The sequence below is a fragment of the Rhipicephalus sanguineus genome, chromosome 6, assembly GCF_013339695.2.
Source record: "Rhipicephalus sanguineus isolate Rsan-2018 chromosome 6, BIME_Rsan_1.4, whole genome shotgun sequence".
Classification (NCBI taxonomy): domain Eukaryota; kingdom Metazoa; phylum Arthropoda; class Arachnida; order Ixodida; family Ixodidae; genus Rhipicephalus; species Rhipicephalus sanguineus.
In genome coordinates, this window is record NC_051181.1 from 21,285,109 (window position 1) to 21,312,435 (window position 27,327).

The 27,327-nt window shown below is 48.4% G+C and overlaps 1 protein-coding gene across 1 annotated transcript in view; it reads left to right on the forward strand.

Annotated features, from left to right (window-relative positions):
• The window catches only part of LOC125758933 (neprilysin-21-like), a 204,912-nt gene extending 183,988 nt beyond the window's left edge, over nt 1-20,924 (forward strand). The window contains exon 4 of the mRNA XM_049416721.1: nt 20,769-20,924. Coding sequence (XP_049272678.1) covers nt 20,769-20,868 — 100 coding nt within the window. The 3' untranslated portion in view covers nt 20,869-20,924. The remainder of the gene's footprint in view (nt 1-20,768) is intronic.
• The last annotated feature ends 6,403 nt before the right edge of the window (nt 20,925-27,327 follow it).

A 27,327-nucleotide genomic window follows, 5' to 3' on the forward strand; every position in this document is an offset into this window, starting at 1 on the left:
ATCGAAAAAAAAATCCAGTCAGTTTGCAGGTTTTGATCTATCTTATGATGTAGGTCAGTTCTGAACTCAAATTATTGTGTTTTGCACGATAGAGCCTCCCAAAATCCTTAAGTGCGGCAAGTTGGGCAGGTTGGTAAAGTTGCATTACTTCGACTGGGTAGCGCAAAACACGGAACAAAAGATAGAGACGTAGACAGCACAAGCGCTAACTTCAAACCACGTTTATTCTGGAACACGCAAGAATATATACACCACTAATCACAACGACCTCAACTATCGGCTCATGATACGACAACTCTTTAGACTAACAAGAAAAAACTATTCGTACTACTGCGCAGAATACCACATGCGTCGGACGGCGAACACACCTAAAAAAACAACAAATGATTCACTCATTTAGAAAACAAAATTTCATACACTCTTTTCGATTCCACTCGCGACATCAGGTACTGACGCGATATTAGGACGCTAAACTAAGGAATGATAGTTCCTTATCGTGTAGGTGTACAGACGGCTGGCTTACGCACGAGGTGCCTTGCCTCTGGATGATGCAAGCCTCAATTATCTCACGAGTTAATTGTACCTTGTGACGGAATAAAACGGAGGTTAGTTCAAACTGCGGATCGCAACACACTGACGGCAATGTAAGGCCAAATTTGACGACGGAGCACATTTTAAGGAGCTGTGGTGCTCGCGCAGACGGATGTTCAGGCAGCGGCCAGTCTGGCCCACGTACGTTTTTGCCACATGAAAGGGGGATGTGGTACACAACCCCCTTTACACATGACACAAAGCGAAGGCCATGCTTCATGGTGCACTGTCCTCTTGCTTCTCTTTTCTTTTCTGCCGATACTGCAGTCTCGGGCAAATCCCTTTTAGCTTATTTGTGGCTGAAAAAACAACATTAACGTTAAACCGTGCCGCCACTCTATTGAAGCGGTGGGACACTCCGTGAATGTAAGGGATCACGGAGAACGGCCTGTTTTTTTCCCTTCTTCCTTCCGGTGCGACCTTTCCATGTGCTCTTACTTCTTTTAGCACACGTTCACTGGTGGCCGCTATTACAGCATCAGGGTAACCGGCCTGCTGCAATTTCTCCGCCTGTTCGTGAACGCTTTGGCTCACCAGGTGCGGGCAGGACTTTGATATCGCGGACCGAATACATGACATCGCAATGCCGTTTTTTACGAGTCTCGAGTGGCCAGACTGATAGCTGAGCAAACCTTTTTTCGATCTCGGTCTATATTGCCAGCATATTTTTCTCAGGGCAAAAACCATGTGAAAGTCAAGATACTGCAACGTATCGTTCTGTGGGCTCTCACATGTGAACGTGAGTCCCTGCCCTTGTTCCCTGAACACCTTCATAGCATCAACCATTTTTCTGTTGAAATCACGCCTGTCAACAAACACCAAATAGTCGTCAACATAGCGAACTACCTTGTTTGTTAGACCACACAGGTTACTCTCAATGGCCCTATCCACCTTCGCTAAAAAGATCGTACTCAGAATCGGCGCCACGCAAGAGCCAATGCATACGCCAGATCTCTGAGCGAAAGCTTTCCCTTCCAGGTGATGAACGTCGAATCCAAGTAACACCTAAGCACCTCAAGGAAACCACCAACCGAAACGCCCGAGCGAGTGGTGAACGCGTGTTCGTCATCTTGATCACTTATGCACTCCTTCACACTCTGCAGTAAGGAGCTTGCGGTAAAGAGTAATATAAATCCTCGATGTCAAGGCTGAAAGCACGTGACGCTCCCGAACAATTATGCCTAAGAAATTCCACGACCATGTCGGAACTGGACACGAGAAAGGATCATTAACAACAAGGGACTCCAAGTTCTTCTGTAAGTATCGAGATACTACTTGAAGCCAAGTGTTCCTTTCGGAAATGATGGTTCGGAAGGGGATGTCGGGCTTGTGTGTCTTTGCGGAAAAGAAAACCTCTAGAGTCTGGCCCTTTTCTTTCTTTACCGTTTCTGCCAGCTTTTCTAGACTCAGCCTCTTGAGCAGTTGCACTGCTGCTTCTTTACTTTGGCAGGCTTTTCTGACACCTCTTGGAAGTTTTTCTCAATAGCCTCGCTTCCTTTCTCGGAAAACATGCCTTGAGTCAAAATCACGAAGAACCCTTCCTTATCGGACAGCACTGCAGTTAATCCCGAAGAGTACAGGAAATCTACAATTGGAGACATGCTATTTCCTTTCACTCGCCTTGGTCTGTGCTTGAGCAGAACTTCGGTGCACTCTGCCACACACGTAGTCCTGCTGTCCTCTGGCACTCGTTGCGCCACGGTCCTTGACATCGAGAACCAGTGGTTAATCATGATGGTCCATGATTAATCCATGGTTAATCCTGATGGTTAAAAAAAAAACCAGTTGTTTTGCTCTAAATGATCGTAGATATGGGAGGCGATGATATGCTCCAGCATCTTACATCAGATGGGTGTTAGCGAAATGGGCCTGTAATTTTGAGGTGAATTTCCATTGCCACTTTTAAACACGGGAACGACCTTCGCGATTTCCCAGTCATATGGAAGCTCTCCTGTTGATAATGACTGCCGAAAGATATCACATAGTATTTTACTCGAGGCTGAAATCGTATTTTTAGCGTCTCTGTAAATCTTCGTCAACGCCTGCTGACGTGGACAGTTAAGATTATTTATTATAGAGGCAATGCCGTCGACAGTGATGTCAGTGGTTTGAAAACAGGGATAGTCAAGATGAGTTACTTCGGGTACATTTGCATGGTCCTCAGGGGTGTAAACTGATGAAAAGAATGCATTGAAAGCATTAGGACTGTCGTGGTCTGGAATGGGGATGTGGTCGTCGTTCTTCAAGTTGATGTTATCGTGGCGTTCCGGACACACGTTTTCCAATAATTTTGTGCGTTAGTAGTGAGCAAGACGGTAGATCGTGGGAAAAAGTCACGGTTTCGCCTCAAGGGCGACGCAATGAAGGCAACAGCAAGAAATTGGAATGTCATAGGAAGAACGGCAAGCAGCTAGAATCTTGCTGCGCGCTGCTTAAGCACGAAGGACGCAGGAAAAGAAAACACAGAACGCGAGTGCGAACTAATAACTGCCACAGCTAGCCACTTGCAGCGCGCTATCAACCACAAAGAAGGATGCAAGAAAATAACGCACAGGTATACTAGGACGAGCACAAAATGTCACAGTTGTTACTTCAACTAACCCCTACTTTGGCTCTTCTAGCTAGCCGATCACTCCTTTTCGCAAACGCGGCCGCTGCAGTAGCAAAGTGATCTTCGTGTGGTCTATAGCTTCAACGCAAACTTTGCTGTGAAAACACATACGGGCGAAAATCCCCCTGAAGAGATACGCGCGAGCACGGTCAACCACGTCCAGTATGGTAAAGAACAAGTCGAAGGCGCACATCCCAACTCCTTCGAAACACTAGACGATTGAGAATATGGGACCCAAGAAATTTTCGAGCCGCCGCGACGCATGCGCAGAACGCAAGCCTCTTGGCTCTTGCGCTCCCGTTGTCCAAGGCCATACAGTGCATTCCTTTGGGCGGCAAACAAAACCGCAGAGCGCGCACCTCAAGAGAAGAAAATAAAGAAGGCTCTGGAGAGGCACGTGAAGCCACTGCTCACGTTCCCTGGGGGCGCAAATTGTAGTGGACTAACGGTAAATGCAATTAGCTCTAGTTGGTACATATTAAGGAGGCTAACATGCAAACGCAAACAACCTTCTTTGTCCTTACTTCTTATTTTTCTTGTGTCCCGCACCCATCTGAATATAATTTCGCACGTATCTAATCACTATCATCCTTGGTACATGGTTGGTTTAGTGCATTTTTGTGTACACATGAGCGGTAAGTTTGCCTTGGAAATATCTATGCTTGGCGTACAAAAAAATAAAGCAGTTGTTAGCGCTTGTGTCGTACTTTCTTTTCTTCGTGGGTGTCTTGAGCGTTTTCAGCTGTAGTTTTAACCTCAAAATTATGGTCGCTTTGTAACATATAAACTGTGATTCTGGTTCAGCCTCGTTTCCTTCCCCTGTGGCATAAGTCTCCAAGAGCCCAGCGTCCCACTTGCTCGCGCCACCACGAGCCACGGGGGCCTCTTTTTCCCTGGCCGACTGAACGAGTGGCGTTGGCTACAGCCCCAAAATGAAAAATAGCGTGGATCGCCAGAGATACGACGAAAACGCAGCGCGGGAAAACGATGACGATGGCTCGCATCTCGGATAATTTTAATTTCGCCAAGTGTGGGTCCCGTGCCTGTCACCCAACACCGCCGCGCGTTTGCATTCTGCCGTGAATGAGCGTGTGAATTGTCTAAGACAGCGAGCTACGGAGAGAGAGGTCGCAATTCGAAAACCCTGGTCAAGCGCTTGGGAATTTTCTTCGTCTGAATGATTTTTTATTTGCTTTTATTTATATGCACATCATATCGTACCCGGGATTGACGGCGACGGCAAAACGCCCGCCGAGAGTGTCTATATATTGCTACGCAATAAAAATATTTATCCCTGCAGCGCGATCACACAGCAGCAGCTTTCTAAAAAGTCCCTGTATTTCGTCCACGCGGGAGAGTCTGCGCGCGTTTCGCTGTTTTCGTAACTATCCCTCCCATTTCGTTTGTGAAACTGCTTTAATGCCGTACTCTGAAGGGGGTATCGGATAGGTATCTCGATATCATTTTTACACATGACATATCGTGGCGTGCAAATTGATGATAATGTAACAAAGCACAAAAAAAACTAGGATGTCTACGTTGTACACAAATGAAGTTTCCATAGGGTTGCAAGCTGCCCTTTCTCTAAATCGTTAATTGTACCTCCGCTGACTATGCAGCCGTCGTCTGGTGCAGTCATAAGCAGTGCGAGATCAACAGACTCGAAGTGTTCACAAAGATTTATGGTCATCGTTATATCGCGACTTAATGCCCTTCTACTGCGTTTCATTCAATGAGTTTAAGTTCGCTTTCTTAAATCGCCGAATTACATCGTTAAATTTTCTTGCAGCGCATCGCGAGCTCTTCGGTCAACACTCAAATAAAAAACTATACTACTAGCCCAGGGTTATTAACTACGCGTCATAACTATTTAAACTTGATAGCTTTATACGCACACTAACATGCTGAAATGGAGCTTTCACTCCTGTGCCACGGAATACGGGAATTCATTATCTGGTTCTATTGGTTCATGCCTATCGCGCAGTTTTGTATCCACAAATCAAGACATGTATCCATAATGCATCCTAGTCTGGCGGCCTTATGCATTAACTACTTGCTTATTTTGTTTTGAACGCTATGATAATTATTAATTTTTCTGCGTACGTTGGCCTTCTGTACATCTACTCCTGCCAGAGCACTGACTGCGCTGTGTAAAATCAAGTAAATAAATAAATAAATAAATAAATAAATAATAAATAATAAATAAAAAATTCGTTGAAGGAGTGCCGTTAACTGCTTGCAGCAAAATCTGCAGTTGGACGGCCGTAGTGTTTTCTACTCATTTTCCTTCAGCATCACAGAAACTACCCGTCATCGACCTTTCTGAACATCTCTATTAGTGTAATTGATTATTAAATTTATTTATTTTTTGCTTCTCCGCCGTTTTGAAAATGTACTCTGAGCTGGCTGCCCGAGCATATGTCAGCAATACTGTCGCTCTCTAGGTGACTACGCCATGAACTCTGTTGCTATATTTGTACCTTTTCCAGACTATGTGCGAGAAGATTAGAAGACGTGCATTCTACTATGACTTGCACCCGAAGAAGCTGGTTCCGAACCATCACAGGTACACTCTACTCATGTGTTCAACCTTACATAAGGTATATTATTACTTAAAAGAAAGATGGCTAAATTTTTCTGTGGCAAAGCGATGTTAAGGCGAATGAACGCAACTGGTTTTGCACGGCATAGCTAAACTAGAGCAGTACGTCTGGAAGGAATGAGAATAAAAAAAAAACTCATAGTATTTCGACTGACGCAGGGAAAGACGAGAGCAAGACGTTTAAATTTTTATGCGCAACGCATTTTGGTTGCTTTGAAAAAAAAAATATTGGCTAAAACGCTTTTCATGCAGCCGCGAGTGCAAACTTGCGCATTCAATGAAATAGATCGATCGTCAACGCTGAAGGAAGGTTAACTAGAAAAAACGATACGTCAAACACTAATAGCAAAGGCAACCGCGACACCGCCTTGGTGAAAATTTTTGATACGACTGTACAACGGATGTATTTGAAGTGTAAACAGTGTTGCTAACCATACTACTGACGAAGATGAAATTATTACGCATTTTTCTTTCAAGCATGAAGTCTTTGGTGTTCTTTTTTTTATTTTCGGAAGTCTTTGGTGTTCTTAGGAGCCTGCAAAAGCAAACTATTCGCGAAGCTATTTGGCTGCAGCAGCTTAAGTGAACATTCTTTCTCTTCCTAATACATACCAAACGGTGTTCGAAGCCACAAGAAAAAATTGTACCTAACTGTATCCGCACATTTTTTTGTAACTCGATGCTACGGATATCGCAAACGCTACTTAGCAAACAACTGTAACTACATTGTCACGTCGTCGTGACGTTGACGAATGCAACAGTGCCCGAACCTGTGCCCGGCAAACTAAAGGGCCAAAGTACAGCGGCGTCCACGACTGCGTAGAATCGCGAGCAGCCGGCCTTGCTCTGCTGGGCGACACCTTGGGGCAATTGCGGGCTCTGACGTGGTGTGCCTAGAAGCATGCGCGGCGCATTATGACACGCAGACCTGCTTTGCGCGAGTGACAACGTTGAACAGTGCGCTTGTTTAACCGAAGGCGCAAGTTCTCTCAGGCGCTTTCGGCATCTCGATTCCAAAAGTTGAGCTGCGACTGATAACACGTGCCTCGATACACGTTACGACTTAGGCGGGTGTTATCTGTCGCGGCTGTACAAGCAATTGAAGCTATACACTGATAGCAGCGAGCACAGCGTCGGTCGTCCAGTAATCTGATCTGTGGTTAGGGCGTCGGCATTTATACATGCTGCATCGCAGATTTGAGGTTTATGCCGCGCTAGCTCTAAAATAAACTCAAGTGTTCGCGTTTTCACACTCAAGCCTATCACAGATTCTGAAATAATCTATGACCTTCGCAGATATTCGGGCGCGGCTTGTGCAAGACAGTCAACGGACAAGTTACGTAAAAATAGCAAAGAAGCGCCCGTGCTGTCGCCCCCTCTGAAAACGTCGAAGCACCTTGTATGGCCCTAAGTATCGCCGAAGCAGTTTTTCACTGAGTCCCCGTATCGCGTATCTGCGTCCATACCAAAGCATGGTCGGTGGTCTGGTATTCCATGAAGCGTCGTCGAAGGTTGTAACAGCGGCTGTCGGTTATTCTTGTTGCGCTGGCGGGTGAATTGTAGGGCTTCTTCGGTGCGCTGATGGTAGACAGTGACATCAAGGTTTTCTCGTCGGTGACGTTCCGTAGCATGGCGTTGAGCGTCGTTGTCGGGTTCCTTCCATAGACCTACTAGTATGGCATCATCTGCGTCGTTTCTTGCACGGCCGAGTTGTATTCGAAGGTCACGTACGGAAGAATCGCATCCCACGTCTTGTTTCGACGTCGACGGAGATGGCCAGCATGTCAGCGATGGTGTTATTTAGACGCTCGGTGAGGCCATTGGTCTGTGGTGGTAGCCCCTGGTTCGGCGGTGGCTTGTTTGGCTGTGTCTCAAGACTGCCTGGGTTAGGTCAGCAGTAAAGGCCGCAGCTCTGTCGGTGATGGGAACCTCTTGAGCGCCATGACGAAATGACGATGTTCTCAACGAAAAACTTACCTACGTCAGCGGCACTGCCTTAGGCAGCCCTTGTTTCGGCGTAGCGGCGAGATAGCCGGCAGCTCTACGACGATCCATTTTTTTCCGCAAGTCAAGGATGGGAACGGCTCCAGTATGTCCATCGAAATTTGCTGGAACAGTCGGCGATGTGGTTCGATCGGCTGAACAAAGCCTGCTGGTCTTGTCGGCGGTTTCTTGCGTCGCTAATAATCTTGGCCTGTCCTTACGTAGCGAGCGACGTCGGTGGCAAGGCGCGGCCAGTGGTACTTTTCATGTATTGTTGCGAGCGTGCGGGAAAGACCGATGTTTCCGGCCGTCCGGTTGTCGTGTAGGGCCTGCAGGACTTGGCTTGAAGTGGCCAGACGTTCTTCTTTATGAAAACACCGTTTCGCAAGAAAAACGATGCTCGTTTGAATGCCTTCGGAACCATGGTGGTCCTGCCCTCAAGGCATTTCACTAGGCCCCCGAGTTCCGGGTCGGCTCTCCGTCCTTCAGCGAAGACTTCGGCTCTTATGGTTCCCAAGAAGCAGTCATCATCCTGGTCGTCCTGCGGCGGTGGGTCGACGGGGGTGGAGACAAGCAGTCGGCACAGAGTGATTTCGTCCTCACTTGTAACGACGGTAATATCGAATTCTTGAAGTCTGAAACTTCATCTTGCGAGACGACCTGAAAGGTCCTTCAAGTTAGCTAGCCAACGTAAAGCGTGGTGGTCGCTCACAACTTTGAAGGGCCTGTCGTAAAAGTAGGGGCAAAACTTTGGACGTAGCCGAGATGATGGCAACGTGTTCCTTTTCTGTTGTGGAATAGTTGGATTCTGCCTCGGATAGTGACCGGATAGCATAAATAATAACGTCAGTTCGGAGCAACCACGGTTAGTGAGATAACTGCGGTTAGGCTTTCCGTCTAACTGGATGTAACTGCGGTTTAAGGGAACTAAGGTTTGCCGTAACGGAGGTTAGCGTGCCCGTGTAACAAGGGTATAAGATTGCAATCTCGACGAGCTGTTTCAGTGGTGTCGCTTTGGACTGTTCAGAGCTGCTGCCTCAAGGGCTCAGTTTGCTGGCAATTGGTTTCCACGTTCGTTAGGCACTTACTGAGTTCAGACAGGGTGGTATTGGTCGCTAGTAGCTGACATTTTAGATCTTGTACTTCCGAGAGAAGTTTAGATTGCCCGGAAGATAGTTTCTTCAGTTCAGCCAGCACCGCTGCTGAGTCAGGTCTAGTTTTGTTCAATATCACCCGAGAGCAGCAGCAGGATACGCACAACAGCAATACGTTCATCAACCAACAAAAAAAAAAGCACCGGGGGCTCTGCAGCTGTACCAAGAGGTAGTTACTCGTTCTTTTAGCGAATAAGTTGTGGGATGAACTAACCTGCATGGCGAATAGCAACGGGTTAGTGGGACACTCTAGCGGCTCACCACCGAGCGAGGAAGCGAGCGGCGCAGATCCGGTGGTTTTATAGCTGCCGTGATGACGGCTATCGAGGCTGATGGTGCCTGCCAGGCTGGACCGAGGACCAGGGGCGGCGGTGCCGATACAGCCTGCCCAGTCGAAGCGTTGATAATTGTTGCTTCAAGATGCGTTGCGATAGCCGCAGGACTATCGCTTGTGTGATGCCATGAAATAGACGGAATGGGCATGTGCGTTGGAGCGATGCCGTCCGGGCCACGAAGCATCAGGATAATAGTCTCGGTGAATACATGCATGGCGAATAGCAACGGTTAGTAGACACTCTAGCGGCACAGCCACCGAGCTCACCTTCCTTCCTCGCGGACGATGTCGGCGGTCGAAGCCACTTGAGGCTGCGCCAAAGGTGGCAGCTTGCACAGCTCCACCACACGATCGTCTGATGGTTTCCCGTAGGTCTTCGGTGCCTAGCGAGTGTGCTTCGGCGTAGCATGTAGCGGTTCTATTGCTTCGTCCGCATCTCGAAAGATTTTTCAAATGTTGTAGCGTAAGTTCGTACCAATCCTACAAAAAGTTCTGGTTTCACTCACCACACACACACACACACACACACATATATATATATATATATATGATATATATATACATATAAATATCCATATATCTATATATATATATATATATATATATATATATATATATATATATATATATATATATATATATATATATATATTGTTTTATATACAACAGTTATGGTCGCACATCTGTTAGTGCACTGCTAGCGAGAGCTAATCTTCCACCAATAACTGAAAGAAACCGAATTTCTCATCTCAAATTTTTATATCAGCTAATCGACAAGCATTATAAGATAGACACTAGCAAATTATTGTCTTTCTCCTCTGGGTATCCGACAGAGCATCGACATAGTTTCTCTATTACGCCCTTTCAAACACGTAATAATTTTTTCACGCATTCATTTTCCCGAGAACAGGCAGGGAATGGAACAACCTAACTAATGACGCTGCCTTACAGCCATCACTTGAAATGTTTGCCTCGTATCTAAGTGCATAATATATGTGTTTGCATATATGCAAGTATATATATATATATATATATATATATATATATATATATATATATATAATATATATATATTATATATATATATTGCCACGAGTAAAGGTCGCCTAGCACTGTTCTTACCAGGCTTGTATGTGCCGCTGTCGAAAAGATGAGGACGAGCTCGTGGAAAAAGACGATGAGGTCGTTGTGCCAGTGATCGGACCAGCCTGACGTTCTGCTGTACTGCTAGTTACAGGTTCCCGTTCCAGCATCACGTGACATTACTGGTGGAGGCGCTGGGTAGCAGTCTATGCACTGCGACCACCAGGAAGATCCCGACACCAACAGCGACGCCTTGGAAGAACCAGCTGACCTTCGGCGTAGTCGGCGGCAATTAGGCCTACCACCCCAATTCGGCCCTCTTCCAGAACGCTCTAGAAACATGGCAAGCGCGACAACGGCAAGCCAGACGGAACAGACCACGGTCCCGTCTGCCCCATGGCCTTTCAACGCCCTGCGAACCCCAAAACCCTTCCATGGGGACGCATACGAAGACGTTGAAGACTGGCTGGACCAATACGATCGAGTCGCCGTCGCCAACGAATGGGACGAGCATCGGAAGCTCCGGTATGTTTACTTCTATCTGGAGGATTCGGCGCGCATTTGGTTTGAGAACCATGAAGCTGCTTTGACAACCTGGCTGGAGTTTTGTACTCAGCTGCGGAACACGTATGGAAGTCCCGACCGGAAAGAGCAAGCAGAACGTCTCCTCAATTCCAGGAATCAAAGACCAAACGAAAGCGTTGCCATGTTCGTTGAGGAGATGTCTCGGCTGTTCCGGCGAGCTGATCCCGCAATGGCAGAAGACAAGAAGGTACGCTTCCTGATGCGGGGCGTAAAAGAGCAGCTGTTTGCAGGACTTGTGCGCAACCCACCAGCTACTGTGGCGGAATTCATCCGTGAAGCCACAACGATGGAGCGAATGCTAAGACAGCGGTCTTCTCAGTATGAGCGGCCGAACAACCTTTCATGTCTGTCATCGGCTTTGGCAACACCGGACGTCGCGACCATCAGGGACCTCGCGGAGCTAGTGCGCAGCATCGTACGCGAGGAGCTGCAAAAGTTTCGCACTGTGTCTCACCAGCCCCAAGTGGCTGCTCTAACGGACGTAGTCCGCGAAGAGGTACGGCAGCTGGTACAACCGTTGGTGGCGCCTCCAGCCGAAGCTCCTCTCCTAACGTACGCGGAAGCTTTGCGCACTCCTGCGCCGGCTGTCAGCTATTCCCCCCGACCTTCGACCTTGCAGACGCCGCAGTACTTCTCGGGCCCCCCGCATGACCAGAACCCGCGACTTAATGTGCGGAAATCTAGTGTGTGGCGCGCCCCCGACAATCGGCCCCTTTGCTACCATTGTGGTGAGCCAGGACACATGTACCGTGAGTGTTCGTACCGACACAAGGGCCTCCCTGGCTTTCGGCCAGATGCCCTTTGTGTGGGGCCCTGAGCAAACACGCGCCTTCGCCGAACTTCAGCAGCGCCTTCAGACTCAGCGCTTACTCGGACACTTCGATGAAGATGCCGACATTGAACTGCACACAGATGCCAGTAACATCGGCCTTGGTGCAGTCCTCGTCCAGTGGCAAGACGGCGTTGAACGTGCTATTGCTTATGCTAGCAGGACTTTATCATCAGCGGAGGCGAATTACTCAACCACGGAAAAGGAATGTCTGGCTGTTGTCTGGGCATAGCAAAGTTCCGACCGTACCTGTATGGCCGCCCGTTCAGAGTTGTTACAGATCACCATGCCCTCTGCTGGCTGGCCAATCTCAAAGACCCTTCAGGACGACTGGCCAGGTGGAGCTTACGCCTTCAAGAATTCGACTTGACAATCGTTTACAAGTCTGGACGGAAGCACACTGACGCGGATTGCCTTTCACGCGCTCCCCTTACAACAACGTCAAGTGATGACGACATCGACGGTCGTTTTCTTTGCGCTATCAGTGCATCTGACTTGGCTCAACAGCAGAAGAACGATTCCGAGCTTCGACAACTTATCGAATATCTCGAAGGCCGCAGTCCGCAGCCTCCACTAGCATTCGCGCGCTCGCAATCGTCGTTTTGTGTTCGCAGCAATATCCTTTATAAAAAGAACTTCAACCCTTACGCGACACAACACCTGCTCGTCGTTCCATCAGCGCTACGAGCGGACGTTTATGCCTGTCACGATGAGCCTTCGTCCGGCCACTTGGGATTCACGCGTACCTTGGCTCGGATCCGCCAACACTACTACTGGCCTAAGCTCTCGCAGGACGTGAAGCATTATGTAAAAACGTGTCGCGAATGTCAGCGCCGTAAAGCGCCACCTCTGCGCCCAGCCGGTTTTCTTAGGCCTGTTGCTCCTCCAACAAAACCGTTCCATCAAATTGGCATGGACCTGCTCGGACCTTTCCCCAAGTCTCACGAGGGAAACCGCTGGATTGTAGTCGCCACTGATTACATGACGCGATACTGCGAAACGAAAGCATTACAACGAGGCACTGCCAGTGAGATTGCTCACTTCTTCATGAAGAACATCGTTCTCCGCCATGGAGCACCCGCAGTAGTAATAACCGATCGTGGAACAGCTTTCACCGCACAGATGATGCAAGACGTCGTGCAGCTTAGTGGCACAACTCATCGGAAAACTACCGCATACCACCCACAAAGCAACGGCCTTACAGAGAGACTCAACAAAACGATCGCGGACATGCTATCCATGTACGTTGACCGAGACCAAAAAACTGGGATGATATCCTGCCCTACATCACGTTCGCTTATAACACCGCCGTTCAAGAAACTACTGGGTTCACACCGTTCCGGTTGCTTCACGGCAGGGAGGCCACAACAATGCTCGATGCCATGCTTCTACCCGAGGTACGACATTAGTGTCGATACGAACGAATTCATCCGACTCGCGGACGCCGCTCGCAAGCTTGCATTCGAGCGGATCAATAACCAGCAACGCATCGACTGCCAGCGGTACAATGCTCGTCATCGCGAGGTTATTTACCAACCGGGTGATCAAGTATGGCTGTGGATCCCCATTCGCCAACGGGGCCGGTCGGAAAAGTTATTGCACCGCTATTTTGGTCCCTATAGAGTTTTCCGTCGCCTCAGCGAAGTGAACTACGAAGTTGTTCTTGAAGAGACAGCTCATCGATCCCGTCGTTCCAAGCAGACAGACATCGTCCACGTTTCAAGGATGAAACCATTTTACCAACGTTGACTATTCGTCAGACTCTCTTGTGTAATCTTGTGAGCACTTCGTCACCGTTACGTCGTGTGTCCTGGTGATTGTGTGTGTGTTTTTTTTCTGTTTCTCGTAATCTTGATGTGGCATCGGGACGATGCTCTCCAAAAGGGGCGTCATGCCACGAGTACAGATCGCCTAGCACTGTTCTTAGCAGGCTTGTATGTGCCGCTGTCGAAAAGATGATGAGGACGAGCTCGTGGAAAAAGACGATGAGGTCGTTGTGCCAGTGATCGGACCAGCCTGACGTTCTGCTGTACTGCTAGTTACAGGTTCCCGTTCCAGCATCACGTGACAATATATATATATATATATATATATATATATATTTGGAATTGTGTGTATTTAACACCCGTGTTTTTCCAATATTTACGTATGTGACTGTTTCTGGTATACTTGTTATCCTGTACATTTTGAACTGTATTTTGTCGCCATGGTTGATTATGTATTCGTGAATATTGTATTTCAGTTTTTTACTTTTTTGTAATTCCGAAAATTACTTTGCTTCCGTATTTTTATTTTTGTTCTTGTTTACCTAGGAATACCTATGAATGTACATCCCACCCTGGTATAATCCCTCATGTGTGATTGAAGTATCTACAAATAAATAAATAAATAAATAAATGAGGAAACGAAGTTTTTTCTCGTCAGATATTGCAGCGTTGGCAAAGCGCAAAAGTCGCGTCACCTCTTTGGTCAAGGTTGTGACGTGTTTATTCGGTAGCTGCACCCGTGTCCCCGACAAAGCAGCGGCTTTTAGATGCGAAGTATCTTAAGGCAGAGCTCAATCCGGTGGTGGTGGTGGTGGTGGTGTGCGGCGTGACCACCCTTACTGCGCATGCGCATACCTCTCCACATACCTTTTCCTCACTCACCCTCCCCTTCCCTCTCCACTTCCTCCCCCTCTCCCCTCCCCTCTCCCATACCCATCTGCCCTTCCCCGCTCCACTTTCCCTCTCTCTCCCCCTTTCCACTCTTCCTCTGAAACGCGGGCTAGACATGCCGAAATTCTCTCCTGCGCAACGCCGCGATGAGCTCGAGCGCATGCGCGTCCCCTCCGCTTCTCTCTCCTCTCCCACGCTGCCCCCCTCTCGCCCACCTGTCGACCGCGTTCCCCGCTCGCCCTGTGAGAATTAACGGCCAGGCTAGATGGAAGATACGGCGCGCGTAGCGTCCCTCTTCGCGTTCCACGACGCGAGGTCGGTAGCATGCCCAACGAACGCCAACGGAACGCGATCGTGCAAGTGCTCTGGCTTCGCATCGCTTCATGGTCCTCTTTAGCGGGAGATGGTGTAATTTTTTTCTTGCGGACGATGCTCGTGAATGTATGAAGGAACAGTAGCGTACCAACTCGTTCTCGAGTGGGAGGGCGGGCGCTGACGTCGCTCACTCTGTTCGCCGTATATATATATATATATATATTATATATATATTATATATATATATATATATATAATATATATCTATATATATATATATATAATACCGCGGGTCCGGCCTTCATCAGGCCGGACCCGCGGCTGAAACGTCAATAAATCGCTTCGTACGCGCGTCTGTTTCACTGCGTATATTACCCGGACCTCGAATCATCTTTTCTCGACATATAGATATATATATAATAATATATTATATATATATATATATAATATAATTGAAAGGGGGGCACGACAGGTCCGGGTATTTCTATATTGAATGAACTTGCAGGTAGCACGTTTTGAAAAGGAAACACGCCTTTACTAACGTTTCGGCCGTGGCACGGCCTTCGTCAGAGTAAGTAGTTCTGTTACAATGCAGCCGCTTTTATGGGAACATGTGTTGAACTATCGGCACAGCATCCAGGACAATCGAAAAAAATATTATTGATAAACACTTGGTAATCTGTCAAAAAAAAAAAAAATATATATATATATATATATATATTACGTCGACCGAAACGTCGACGTAATAAATGAAGTTTTCTTGGAGTGCCACCTCTCATACTTATACGGCAACCAAAGGCAACCACTCCTTCAATATATATATATATATATATATATATATATATATATATATGTATATATATATATATATAATATATATATATATTGTAGAGGAACGAGATAGAGAAATAGACGCAACGCCTGGTCACTAGGCCGGCTGTTCTATTCTGCCGGCGTCGTCGTTCTCTTCTTCGCGCCAGCCGATCTCGCGCCATTACCCGAGCGCCACTGTCTTCCTTATGCTCGGCCACGCTGCGAAATTACATGGAGAGCTGCAGAAATGGTTTCGGGTGGACGTCATTGGCTGTGCAGCGCTGGTGGTCGCAGGCTCACGGGCCCTAGGCGCTGAAGTGAAAACGTCTCTGGCGGGCGGTACTCGCTGTGCCTGGGTGGTCGCTCTTTTGCATGCCACGACGTGTCTTGCAAAAATGCCGAAGACTCAGACGGTCCACTTTGGTTTTCTCGTTGTGGCCGCAGGTCTCGGCCACACTGCGATTTGGTTTTGGGATCTGCCAAAAGGGTATCTGGAGGGCGAGACTGGTTGCATCGCGAAAGTGGGTCTCGGCCACGAAGCGACTTTTTGTGGGCAGGTTCCAGCCCTGGCAGTCTACTGAGGCTGTGTCGCGGAGTAAGCGGCGGACGCGGCATGCTCGAAGAAGGTTGCCGGAAGAGCATCCGAGGTGGCACAGTGGGTAGCGTAGCTCCTCTACCCCCTTTTCCGCTTCTTTGAGGAAGTCGTTCACATTCGCATCATTGTCAACTCCGGGAGGACGGTCACGACATTCGTCAGCAAAACGAAGTTCAGTCGCTTGGGAAAACGGAGAAATCCTTTTCCGGAGATACAACCTCCACGTTAGTATTAGTGTGGCTCATCGCTCATTACTCTTCTTCGTCATCGTCTGGTACTTCTGGAGGTGTCCGGGCGGCATACCGGGTGACCTGGCTGTGGAGTCCATCGAAGGCTTCTTACGAATAGTTGATGTTACATCAACGGGCAGTGGAATTAGCAACTCGGCAGCTTCCTTAGGCTTGTCCGGGAGACCCGTCTCGCTGGGTGGAAGGTGTTCGAGTGCGAACGACTACTGTCGAATCTGTGGAAGCGGCTCCGATGAGTCAGTGAGCTCGTTTATGGTTGCCATAGGCTCTCCCAGTTCTGGTGGCGTGCCAGGCACGACAGGAGCTGGCATCTGCGCGTGCACCTGCAGCAAAGGCGAAACTGGGGCCCATTCTCTGAGTCGAATGAGGAGTGCCAACGCAGGCCGCTCTACGGTGGTGGTGAGCTTTATCTCTGAAGGAGGGCAGGTTGGTGGACGCCCGAGCGGCACCGTCGTGGTGGTGTGTCGCAGAGTTCCCATCCGCGGTAGAGCCTGGGTCGGCAGGGTTAGGGTGGGAGGGATTGAAAAGCGGGCGAAATACATGTCTACCTGGCGCACATTCAGTCCAGGATTGTTGTTTGACGCCTTCGTAGTTGTGCCATGCCTTGGCAACACCGCGAAGGCGGTCGATGGCCACCAGCCATTTCTGATGGTCCGGCAAGGCATGGCCGGCGGTGGGGTCGTTTACTGTTTTGATTCACAGGACGGCATTATCTTGGAATCCTCGGAACTCCTGTAGTTCCGATGCAACCACTGATGGTAATGTGGACTGCAAGGACTTGAGGCTCTCGCGGCGAAACGGTCCAGTTCCTGGGCAAGCAAGGATGCCGCCCGCATGACGTCCGTGGGAAGGTTGAGCGAGGATCCGGAGGAGCCAGGGGCGATGGCCGTGGAGAATACGGGGCCCCCGGTACTCACGGCGGCGGTTTGAACCCGCTGTTTGAAGGCGCCAAGCTGTGAAGGTGTTCGGACAAGCGCGTGCCTGCGCGGATGATCCTCGTAGCATCGTCGGGTGAGCCGCCTGGATAACCATTGGCTGCGGCCGCGGAATATGTGGTCGTCGCAGCAATCAGCGTGGCGATTTCCTCAATCAGGGAAGCGTGGTCAACACAATGAATGGAATCACCGGTGCAATACCGTCGAGTCGCCGAGGAGGCCTGGACGCCTTTCCCGGACGGTGCTTGTAGCGCCGGCAGTTAAGCGGGTGTCGAGGAGGCTTGGACGCCGTCCCCGCCGAACAGTGCTTCCTGCGGCTGCAGGCTTGTGGTTTCCATGCCCTAGGAAGTGTGGGCGGCGCTCCTTGACTGGCGGCTCCGCAAAGCCGAAGACAGACGAGCACAGGTGGTTTCTGCCTTAAGATTCCGTGTTCGTCGACTGCGCCATTGTAGAGGAACGAGACAGAAATAGACACTAGGCCGGCTGTTCTATTCTGCCAGCTTCGTCGTTCTCTTCTTTGCCAGCCGATCTCGCGCCCGTGCCCGAGCGTCGCTGTCTTCCTTACAATATATATATAATACATAAGAGGACCATGAGAGTTAAGACCATGAGTTAATACTTAAGAGGACCATAAGTTTTATTGAAAAGACAAACTGCTCAATTCGGCTTTCGTAAAAACAAGTCCACAGAGCTGGCATTACTACAACGAAAAGAATACATTTTAACGCAGTTCGAAAAGACACTTCTTATTACGGTTGGGCTGTTTCTTCATTACACCAAGGCATTCGGCTTAGTTAATCATGAAATTTTAATAAAAAAAACTCAGTTGTTATGGCATACCGGGCTGTACACTTGAACTAATCAGCTCATACCTCAGCAACCGGCAACAAATAGTCGAAATAGATAAGTCACGATCAAAGGCTATGAAGGTTCCCTGCGGAGTTCCGCAGGGGAGCATGTTAGCTCTCTGTTGTTCTTTTATATTAATGAAGTGGTATGTATTAATAATGGCGCTAAATTTAATATATATGCCGATGACACCAGCATTTTCTATTGTGGCGACAACATACATGACCTAATAGGCATCTGTAATAACACATTACAAAAACTAGCAGCATGGTCAATTTCAAATGGCATGAAAAAAATGAAAGCAAAACAAAGGCTGTTATTTTCAGAAAAAAGAACAAACAATACCCCCCCCCCATACAAATATTGTTTTAAACGGTCGCAGCTTTGAAATTGTTGATAATTTTAAGAGTTTAGGAGTGGTATTTTCTGCAAATATGTCCTGGGATAACCATGTAATTTTAGTGATCCAAAAGTGTGCTCGCATAACAGGAATAGTTGGTCGCCTCAAACACCTTCTCTCCACACAGGTGAAATTACTTATTTATAATACCTTGTTTTGCTCTGATTTAAATTACTGCCTACTAGCTTGGGGTACAACGACCTTTTTTATCCTGCGAAAAATATATAAAATGAGAAAAACGTTCATTCGGTTTACTTATAAATCTGCGTATGGGTCGCCAAGTGCTGACTTGTTTAGCAATTCTCGCATTGTAAGTATCATCAGCTGTATCGCTATAGACTGTGTGTACGTTTTAAATTTGAAATTACGGAAACTTTGTGGAAATAAGGAAAGTGTTTAAGACAGATTGCTTGTCTAGAAGAGAGGAAACAGAGTTATGAGATACGAGAAGGTGAGACATGGATGGTACCGGCCGCGCTTTTAAACTCTTCAATGCAACGCTTGTGCCATACCTTGCCTTGCCTTCTCAACCATTATATATCAGTTAATTTTGATCTGTTTTCCTGTGCATCAAGCAAAGTATGCTTGAAATTTGTAAACGCGAAAAACTAAGTTACTCATATGTATATATTAGTTTGTTGTTCTTGTTGTTGTCGCTTGTTGCTCTTCTATCAACTTATGTTTCGAAGTGATCTAACTTTGAAATGATGTGTTTTTCAATTATTGTGTTGAACACAACTGTCTCTGTGCTGCCGTGAAACCTTGTAATGGGGGCGGCGGGCTCGTCAAGCTGCCGAAAGACAGATTTTATTCGCCGCTCCTTTGTCTATTTTCGAAAAGGACAAAAATAAAGTTGATTGATTGATTGATACAGGGGTTATAGGAAGTGTCACGCAGGCCTTGATACTGTAGGAAGGTATTTGAGACACGTCGTACGGAGCACAGTTTATTTCGACGTTTCGGCCGTGGGACCGGCCTTCCACGGCCGGCCCTACGTTATTGTTGCGTATTGCTACGTTATTGCTGCGTTCAATTAAAACTTTGCCTGACTTGTTAGTTTCCCAGTCTTCAGTTGACAATAACCACTGTCAAAGTGTGGGGGGGGCACATTTCTCAGTAGGGTGGGCGGGGGGGGGGGGGCCTAGTGCCTTTCTTGCCCCCCAATAGATACGCCTATGTTAAGGAATGTTCTCCGAAAGAGGTCTCAGGTGTGAAGTGTCAATTCTCGGTTCTCAAACTACGTCTTCGAGCGTCTTCTAAGTAGAAGTAGACGTCGCTCAGCTTTCTTCAGAATCCTAGTGGCTGATGGGGCGAATCGGTCTTACGTCTCCAGCCAGCTCTCCGGTTCTTCAAACGACGGTCCACGGATAGTCGGTGGCTTCCTAGGCTACTGCATCATGACCATTGTAGGCGGTAGAGAAGCTGTCATCGTCGCGGCTGTTCATGTGACGGTATTGTGTTGCCTGGTGTTTTCGGGAAGGCGCCCGTACTCTGGCCGTACTCTGGCCGCTCTGCTGGTGGCTATTTTGATTATCCGGGCTATCTTCCGCGTCACCTTCTCCGCGGCTTGGGTTGGGGTCGTGGCGTCGCGTGGGCGTCCGGACCATGAAAAAAGCAGCACCTCCTCCACCAGATGCCACGTGGTCATGACGGCGAAGGCAGCAGTCGGCGTGTTCAAGGCGAAAACTCTTTATTTGGGTGAACCTGCACCCGGGAAATGAAATGGGCAAAGTACAAGCAATTTAAGCTGTGCACTGATAACGGCGAGCACAGCGTCGGTCGTCGAGTAATTTGATCTGCGATTAGGCGCGTCGGTATCTATACATGCTGCACCGAACATTCGAGTCTCATCGCTGGTGGCCGCGCTAGTTCTAGAATAAACTCAGCTGTTCGCGTGTTCGCGTTCAAGCCTATCAGAAGAATCTGAAATAATGTGGAAGGTTCCCAGACATTCGGGCAAAGTTTGCGCAAGACAGTGATTGTACGTGTAACGGTTCAGTTACATAAAATAAGAAAAGATGCGCGCATGCCAATATGACTCGTTCGCAGACTGTGTTCTGGTTTGTTGTACTGCTGCCGGAAGGGTGCGGTCAATAGAATAATATTCGCTATGTGTATTTTGCCTTTTACCAGCCCTGCAGAAAAATGTAACCCTTGTTGTCTCATTTGTTTACTGTCACGCAGGACGAACCTTGCCTTGATGAATTTCGACCGATTCGCAATTGCCTTTGACTGTCCACTTGGGTCACCAATGAACCCAGAGTTGAAATGCGACGTGTACTGAACGATTGTCAATTAGTACAAACCCGAAGATCTCACTGTAATAAATACGATGACCTATTTTCAATTATTACAATCTGGCTTTTTGTGGTTCATCATACTTATCCGACCTATTAGAGAGTATATTCACAGCTCCCGATTAAAGGTAAACATCAATATAAGTAGGTAAGTAAAATAAGCATATCGCTTCGTTATACCTAGACTTCCTTATACTGACGTTTGTCATTAGATGAAAATTATTGTCGCCAGTTTTTTTACTTTGAAGGTGCAGTGAAAATTCAAGAGTGTATATGTCATTTATCTGTACAGCACTGGCTTAGTTCGCGTGAACTGCACCACGCGGCGTATGGTGCACAACGAAACACAACGGTACACAACGGCGAGAACACAACGAAAAATTTGGCAGATCCCACGTCTCGTGGGACTCGGTTTTGAAGCTGGCCGCCAGTAGTTCTATGCCGCACTTTTTGGTCTTGAGCCATGCGTTACGATGTCTATCGACGTGTTTTTTTTTGTAAATGGAGGAGGTGCGTGCACATCGTGGGCTTACCAGGCACGCCGACTACACTGACTTTTAAACGGTAACTGATGGTCTCACGTAGTATCAGCACTCATTTTAGAGCACAGACGTCTGTGATATTGAAACGAAGTGCACGATGTGGTACGATGATCTAAATATAATACGTAACTTTCTTAAGCATAATTATCCGGGGCCGAGGAACGGTTGAACATAGCTTGCTGAATCATGGCAATACAAATGTAATGTATGTATAACTATCAAAGCGGAGCCTACAATGGACCACAAGTGACATTACCCTGACATGAGGCCTTTATCCTAAGAGTACCTATGTAGTGTTTTATTGCTTTGTTACAAAATTAAATAGCCTGCCACCACACACAATTGAGGTTCCGCCCGACATGTAAGCCTGCAGTGTATGTTTTTCCAAAGCAGTTTCGAGACCTGGCGTGTCTCTGGTAGAAAAGCTGACTGCACATAGAATGCTTGGGCTCGATTCCTACTGGGATCCTAATTTTAAATGTTAAGCATTTTTAGCGAACCTTTGGCACTTTGAGCGTTTCTATCTATCTATCTATCTATCTATCTATCTATCTATCTATCTATCTATCTATCTATCTACTATCTATCTATCTATCTATCTATCTATCTATCTATCTATCTATCTATCTATCTATCTATCTATCTATCTATCTATCTATCTATCTATCTATCCGCCTACATCTGGGTACTCTCATGATCACCTCCTTAAGTTGGTGTAGACCAAAATTGGCATAGGAGGATGAGAAGATTTGGCGAATATGGCTGTCTCGTCATCACATGAATAACGTGAAAATCCTGTCGCCTAGGTCCTCAAGCCCTTTCCTCCAGACGCGTGTGGCACATAGCTGTTTACCACGGACCGCGGTGTACGGGTATGCGCCACGGCTGATTGACAGTTTATACCAACCCAGAAAGGGCGAGAGCAGGCATTGGTAATTTAAATGCGAGAGCGTTAAGAAAAACCGATATTGGCAGCGTTGGCCCGACAAATTAAAAAAAAAAATAAAAGGTAGGATCCCAGCAAGAGTCGAACTCAAGCATACTGCGCAGCATTCAGGCATTCTGCCGCAGAGCCACGCCAGGTATATAAGCTGGTTTGGAAAAACAGCCTCTGCAGGTGTAATCTCAGTGCAACGTAAATTGTGGTTGTGGTGCAGGCTATTTTATTTTGTAACAAAGCAATAAACACTACATATGTACTCCTACGACACAGGCGTCACAGCAGATTAACGTATGTGGTTCGAGTGTTCGCTCCGCTTTTATAGCAGTCTAATAAACATTACATTTGTAGTTCTATAATTCAGCAAGCTATTTTGAAGCAATGCTCTACCCCGGCGGAAGCATTAACGAAAGTTACGTATAATATTCACATGATTGCACCAGAAAGTGCACCTAGGTTCGATAATACTGACGTATAAACTCTAACGTGAGGGCTGACGTTACGGAGTTCCATAATTTATTCTTTAAACGCCAGTGTTGTCGACGTGACTGGTAAGGCCACGGTGTGCACACACCCTAGTACTTACAAAAAAACGTCGATCCACATCGTAATGCTTGTCTCAAAGCCGCAATGTAACCGGACAGAAGTACTCGCTGACTGCTTCGCATGAAACTGATTCCCACAAGACGTGGGATCTGCCGAATTTTCATTCTTTGCATTCGTCGGGTCAACGCTGCCGACGCCGGTTTTTCCTAATGCTCGCACATTTAAATTACCAATGCATGTTCTCGCCGTTCCTGAGTAGATACAAACTGTCATCACCTGTGGCGCATACCCGTACACCGAGGCCCGTATAAAGGGGTATGTGCCACACGTGTGTGTGGAAAAGGGTTTGTCGACGTATGTGACCGGATTTTCACGGTACTTATGTCATGACAACACAGGTATATTCGTCAAATTCTCTTGCCCTCCCATGCCTACTTTGGTCTACACCAAGTTAAGGACGTGATCATGAGAGCATCCAGACGTAGCCGGCTAGATAGATAGATAGATAGATAGATAGATAGACTAGATAGATAGAAGATAGATAGATAGATAGATAGATAGATAGATAGATAGATAGATAGATAGATAGATACAAACTTGGCAAAAGGCCAATGGCTGCACAGCCTAGCGGCCTTACGCTTCCTGGAAGACCCTTGTGTAACACTGCTTATCGCTCACACCACTCAAACTTGCTTATTGACTGAACATGTCGTAGGCTTGACTGCTCTTCTGTCTGCTATATGCTACAATAACATGGCAAACATGCTTTCTGTGTCTTCCGAATATAGGATTGCAGCAACATGCAAGGGTGCAGCTGCCACTCTGACACAGTAGAGGTGCCACGCATAATGCACCATCCTTTCATAATAGTCTGAAGGTACTAGCCTACATATGGTGTTATCGACACTTGGCTCAATGCAAAACCAAGGTCTATTAGGAATGTAATTAAGTTGTACCTTCAACATCTACACTTGTTGTTGCAAATGTTCTTCTGCCTACCTACCGTAAAATCCCGAGCATAGCGCCCCCATCCTTTTTGTTGCGATCGCAATTATATGGACACTCTCGGCTGATTTTGCCGCCGCCGTTGCCGTCTGTCGACGCCGTCATGCCCCGGATATGTATATGTATGTATAACTATGAAAAGGACACAAAGAAAAACAAAGCAATAAAAAATTCCGAAGTACCCGACCGCGGATTCGAACCAGCAACGCCTCGCTTCCCAGCGCGCTGCGTTAGACAACTCAGCCACACGCCATGTATGCGGCAAAAAAATAACGGCGAGCTCTTTATATATACCATGTACCGCTGGTGGTAAGCAAACCTCGAAGGAGCGTGAGCGTGTTTTCCATCTCGCAACGCTCCTGATTTTCTTTCAATTTGAAAACTGCCATTGAGTCGCGCACAACAAAGTGGCCCTTTTCTGTACCCACTCGCGATGTGGAAGGGGAAAAAAAAAAGAACACCGGGGACACCTTGCATCAGACGCCCCCGTGTGGCTGGAGACGCAGGGGGTAACAACTCCACGCGCCACAGTATCTAAGAGCGTCTGATTCTCCATTGTCGAGACTTGCAGATGCAGCGCTCTTAATTTTCCTTCATTTCGAATACTGCCTTTGAGATTCGCACGACAAAGTGGCCATTTCCTGTACCCACTCGGGATGTGGAAGGAAAAAAAAAGACAAAGAACGCTGGGCACACTAGAGTTACTGTATATGCTACCTTTAGGCAGCAGAGTTGCGCATCTGTTTTCCAAACGCCGCCGGCGCCGCTAGCAACCATGCACTGCGGGGAAGCTGACGCTCGGGCTAATTTTGTATTTCCCGACGCCGCCGCTGCATCGAACTGGATTGTCGCGAATCATCGCCAGTCAAGTTCACAGCGAATCCGGCCGGTCTTCGGGCCTTTTTTGAGCGCGGTTGATAGACGCGTGCGGGCCAGCTGCGGATTAATTTAGCACCCACAGTTAAGTGTCTTGGTGTTCTTTTCGAGGAACACATTTCATGGGATCCTCACTAGAGGCTACGGCAACCAAATTAGCTCGGGTTGCCTGATATTGTCTAAGGTGCGTTATTCACTTCCGAGAAATGTAAAGCTTCCTATTTACAACTCTTTATTCATGCCAGTTTTAAGTTACTGCTACCTAGTGTGGGGTGCTACAGCTGCTTCAAACGTGAGTAAATTACACATAATACAAAAAATCCGTTCGAGCCTCGATCTGAAAAATGCTTTTGACAGTGTCGAACACACGGCGATTCTCGACCGTGTCCGATCGCTGGGATTAGGCGAAAGAATGTACAACTACATACGCGATTTTCTCACGGGCCGGCGTGCGAGCGTCGTCGTCGGCAACGCGGAATCAGAGGAATTCGAGACGGGCCAGATGGGTACGCCGCAGGGCTCTGTCGTGTCGCCCATGTTCTTTAATCTCGTCCTTCTTGGGCTTCCGGAAAAACTAGCTGCAATAGAGGGCTGCATCACAGCCTCTATGCGGACGACATCACCGTCTGGGTCCCCGGATGAGTATGCGATGGCAACGTAGAACGAACGCTTTAGATGGGCGTGGACGCGGTCCAGGAGTTCTTGCTAGCACGGGCCTCGAATGTTCGGCGGCCAGTCCGAGCTATTGCTCTACAGACCCACGAGCAGACGCCGCAAAACCGTGCTTCCCGGCGGGGGAGCAGGCATTAGAGTAGTAACGGCGGACGGCGTTCCCATACCGAGCGTAGAGCACATAAAGATGTTGGGACTACACCTGCAGGCCAACGGTCACAAAGGTGAGATGGTACGAAGACTTAGACGCTCAGTAGACGACACTATTCGACTACTCCGCCGCATAACGAAAAGACGCAGCGGTATGCGGGAAAGTTGCGCGATCCGTCTCGTACAGGCGTATGTGATCAGTCACGTAACGTTCGTAGCCCCTTATCTAAAGCGGCTGGCGTCTGAACGAAACAAGGTCGACTGCATGATACGCAAAGCGTTCAAGAGGGCGGTCGGCACTGCTGTCAATGCGAGCACGAACACGTTCTTCGAGCTGGGTCTGCACAACACCATGGGCGAACTGATCGAGGCGCACGACATCGCACAATACGAGCGACCGTCCAAGTCCAAGACGGGCAGGCGTATCCTCGAGTCACTCGGCATAACATACCCCGCACAATGCGGGGAGAAGACGATGGTTCCGATCACAATCCGCGACCGTCTCACCGTCCCGCCGCCCCCCAAGAATATGCACCCGACGCACCACGTCGGGCGCCGCAACAAAAGAGCGAGCGTCCTGCAAATATTATATGGCAACAGCGAGGAGGCGGTGTACGTGGACGGCGCGCGATACCCAGAGGGAAGGTGTGCTCACGCGATCGTAGTTGTGAATCACACGGGCAAATGCATCGCGAGCGCCACGGTGCGTACGGAACACAGAGAGGCGGCCGAAGAGGCGGCCATCGCGCTGGCACTGGTCGCGGCCCCGGAAGCTGCGGTCGTGATCGGCGACTCGCAGGCTGCCGTTCGTGGCTTCGCGCGCGATCTCGTGGCAGGCGGCCCGCATACTTCAAACTCGCTATGACAGCAGGGACGGCGGCGGCCTTCGAGGTTCGATGGCCTCGAAGTCACCGTCCTCGCATTTCAAAGCTGAAAATGCGACGGTCTTCCTCCTGTGGCCCCGGCTCACACCAGCGTCCCGCTTGCAGGCAACCAGGCGGCCCACACTGCGGCTCGAGGTCTCACTCACCGAGCCGCGGCCGACTCCACCTCAGAGAGGTAAAAACACACAACACAAACCGGAATGGTCGTGGGGCGATCGCCTGACCACATTGAGCGACATCACACAACATTACAGACTGAACAGACGCAAATACCCTCCACCACACGACAAATTAAACAAAAGACAGGCCGTAACTTGGAGATTACTACAAAGAGACACTTAACCCGGCCCGGCGATCCTACGCATCTGTTATCCGAGCTTATACCCGACGGACGCGCGTAAAGAGTGCGGGGAAAGAGCCACACATGCTTTGGGAATGTGCTGGGAGAGCTACTGTCACTGCCGCCGCTCGCTTCGCGACGCATGTTAGGCAGGGACGGACAGCTACCACCGCGCGAGGGCAGGGGCCGACCGCCGCCGCGGCTGTGGTAACTGCTGCGGATCGGCTGCGTCGGCGGCTGCCGCTGGGACGCGGCACTCACCAGCGACAAGCTGACCGACCAACTTAGGGCCGTCCGGCAAGCCGAGGATGCCGCCCGGGTCCAAGGGCTTCAAGCCGTCACCTGACGTCATCATCAGCGAAGGAGAGTGGGAGGGGACAGAGGTTAATCCCCTCTTCCCCCCGCCTCGCCCAGACTTTTATTAAAGTTTATTCACTCACTCGAGCCATTGCGAATACTTCGTACGAAGTCATTCAGAACCACTTTTCCGT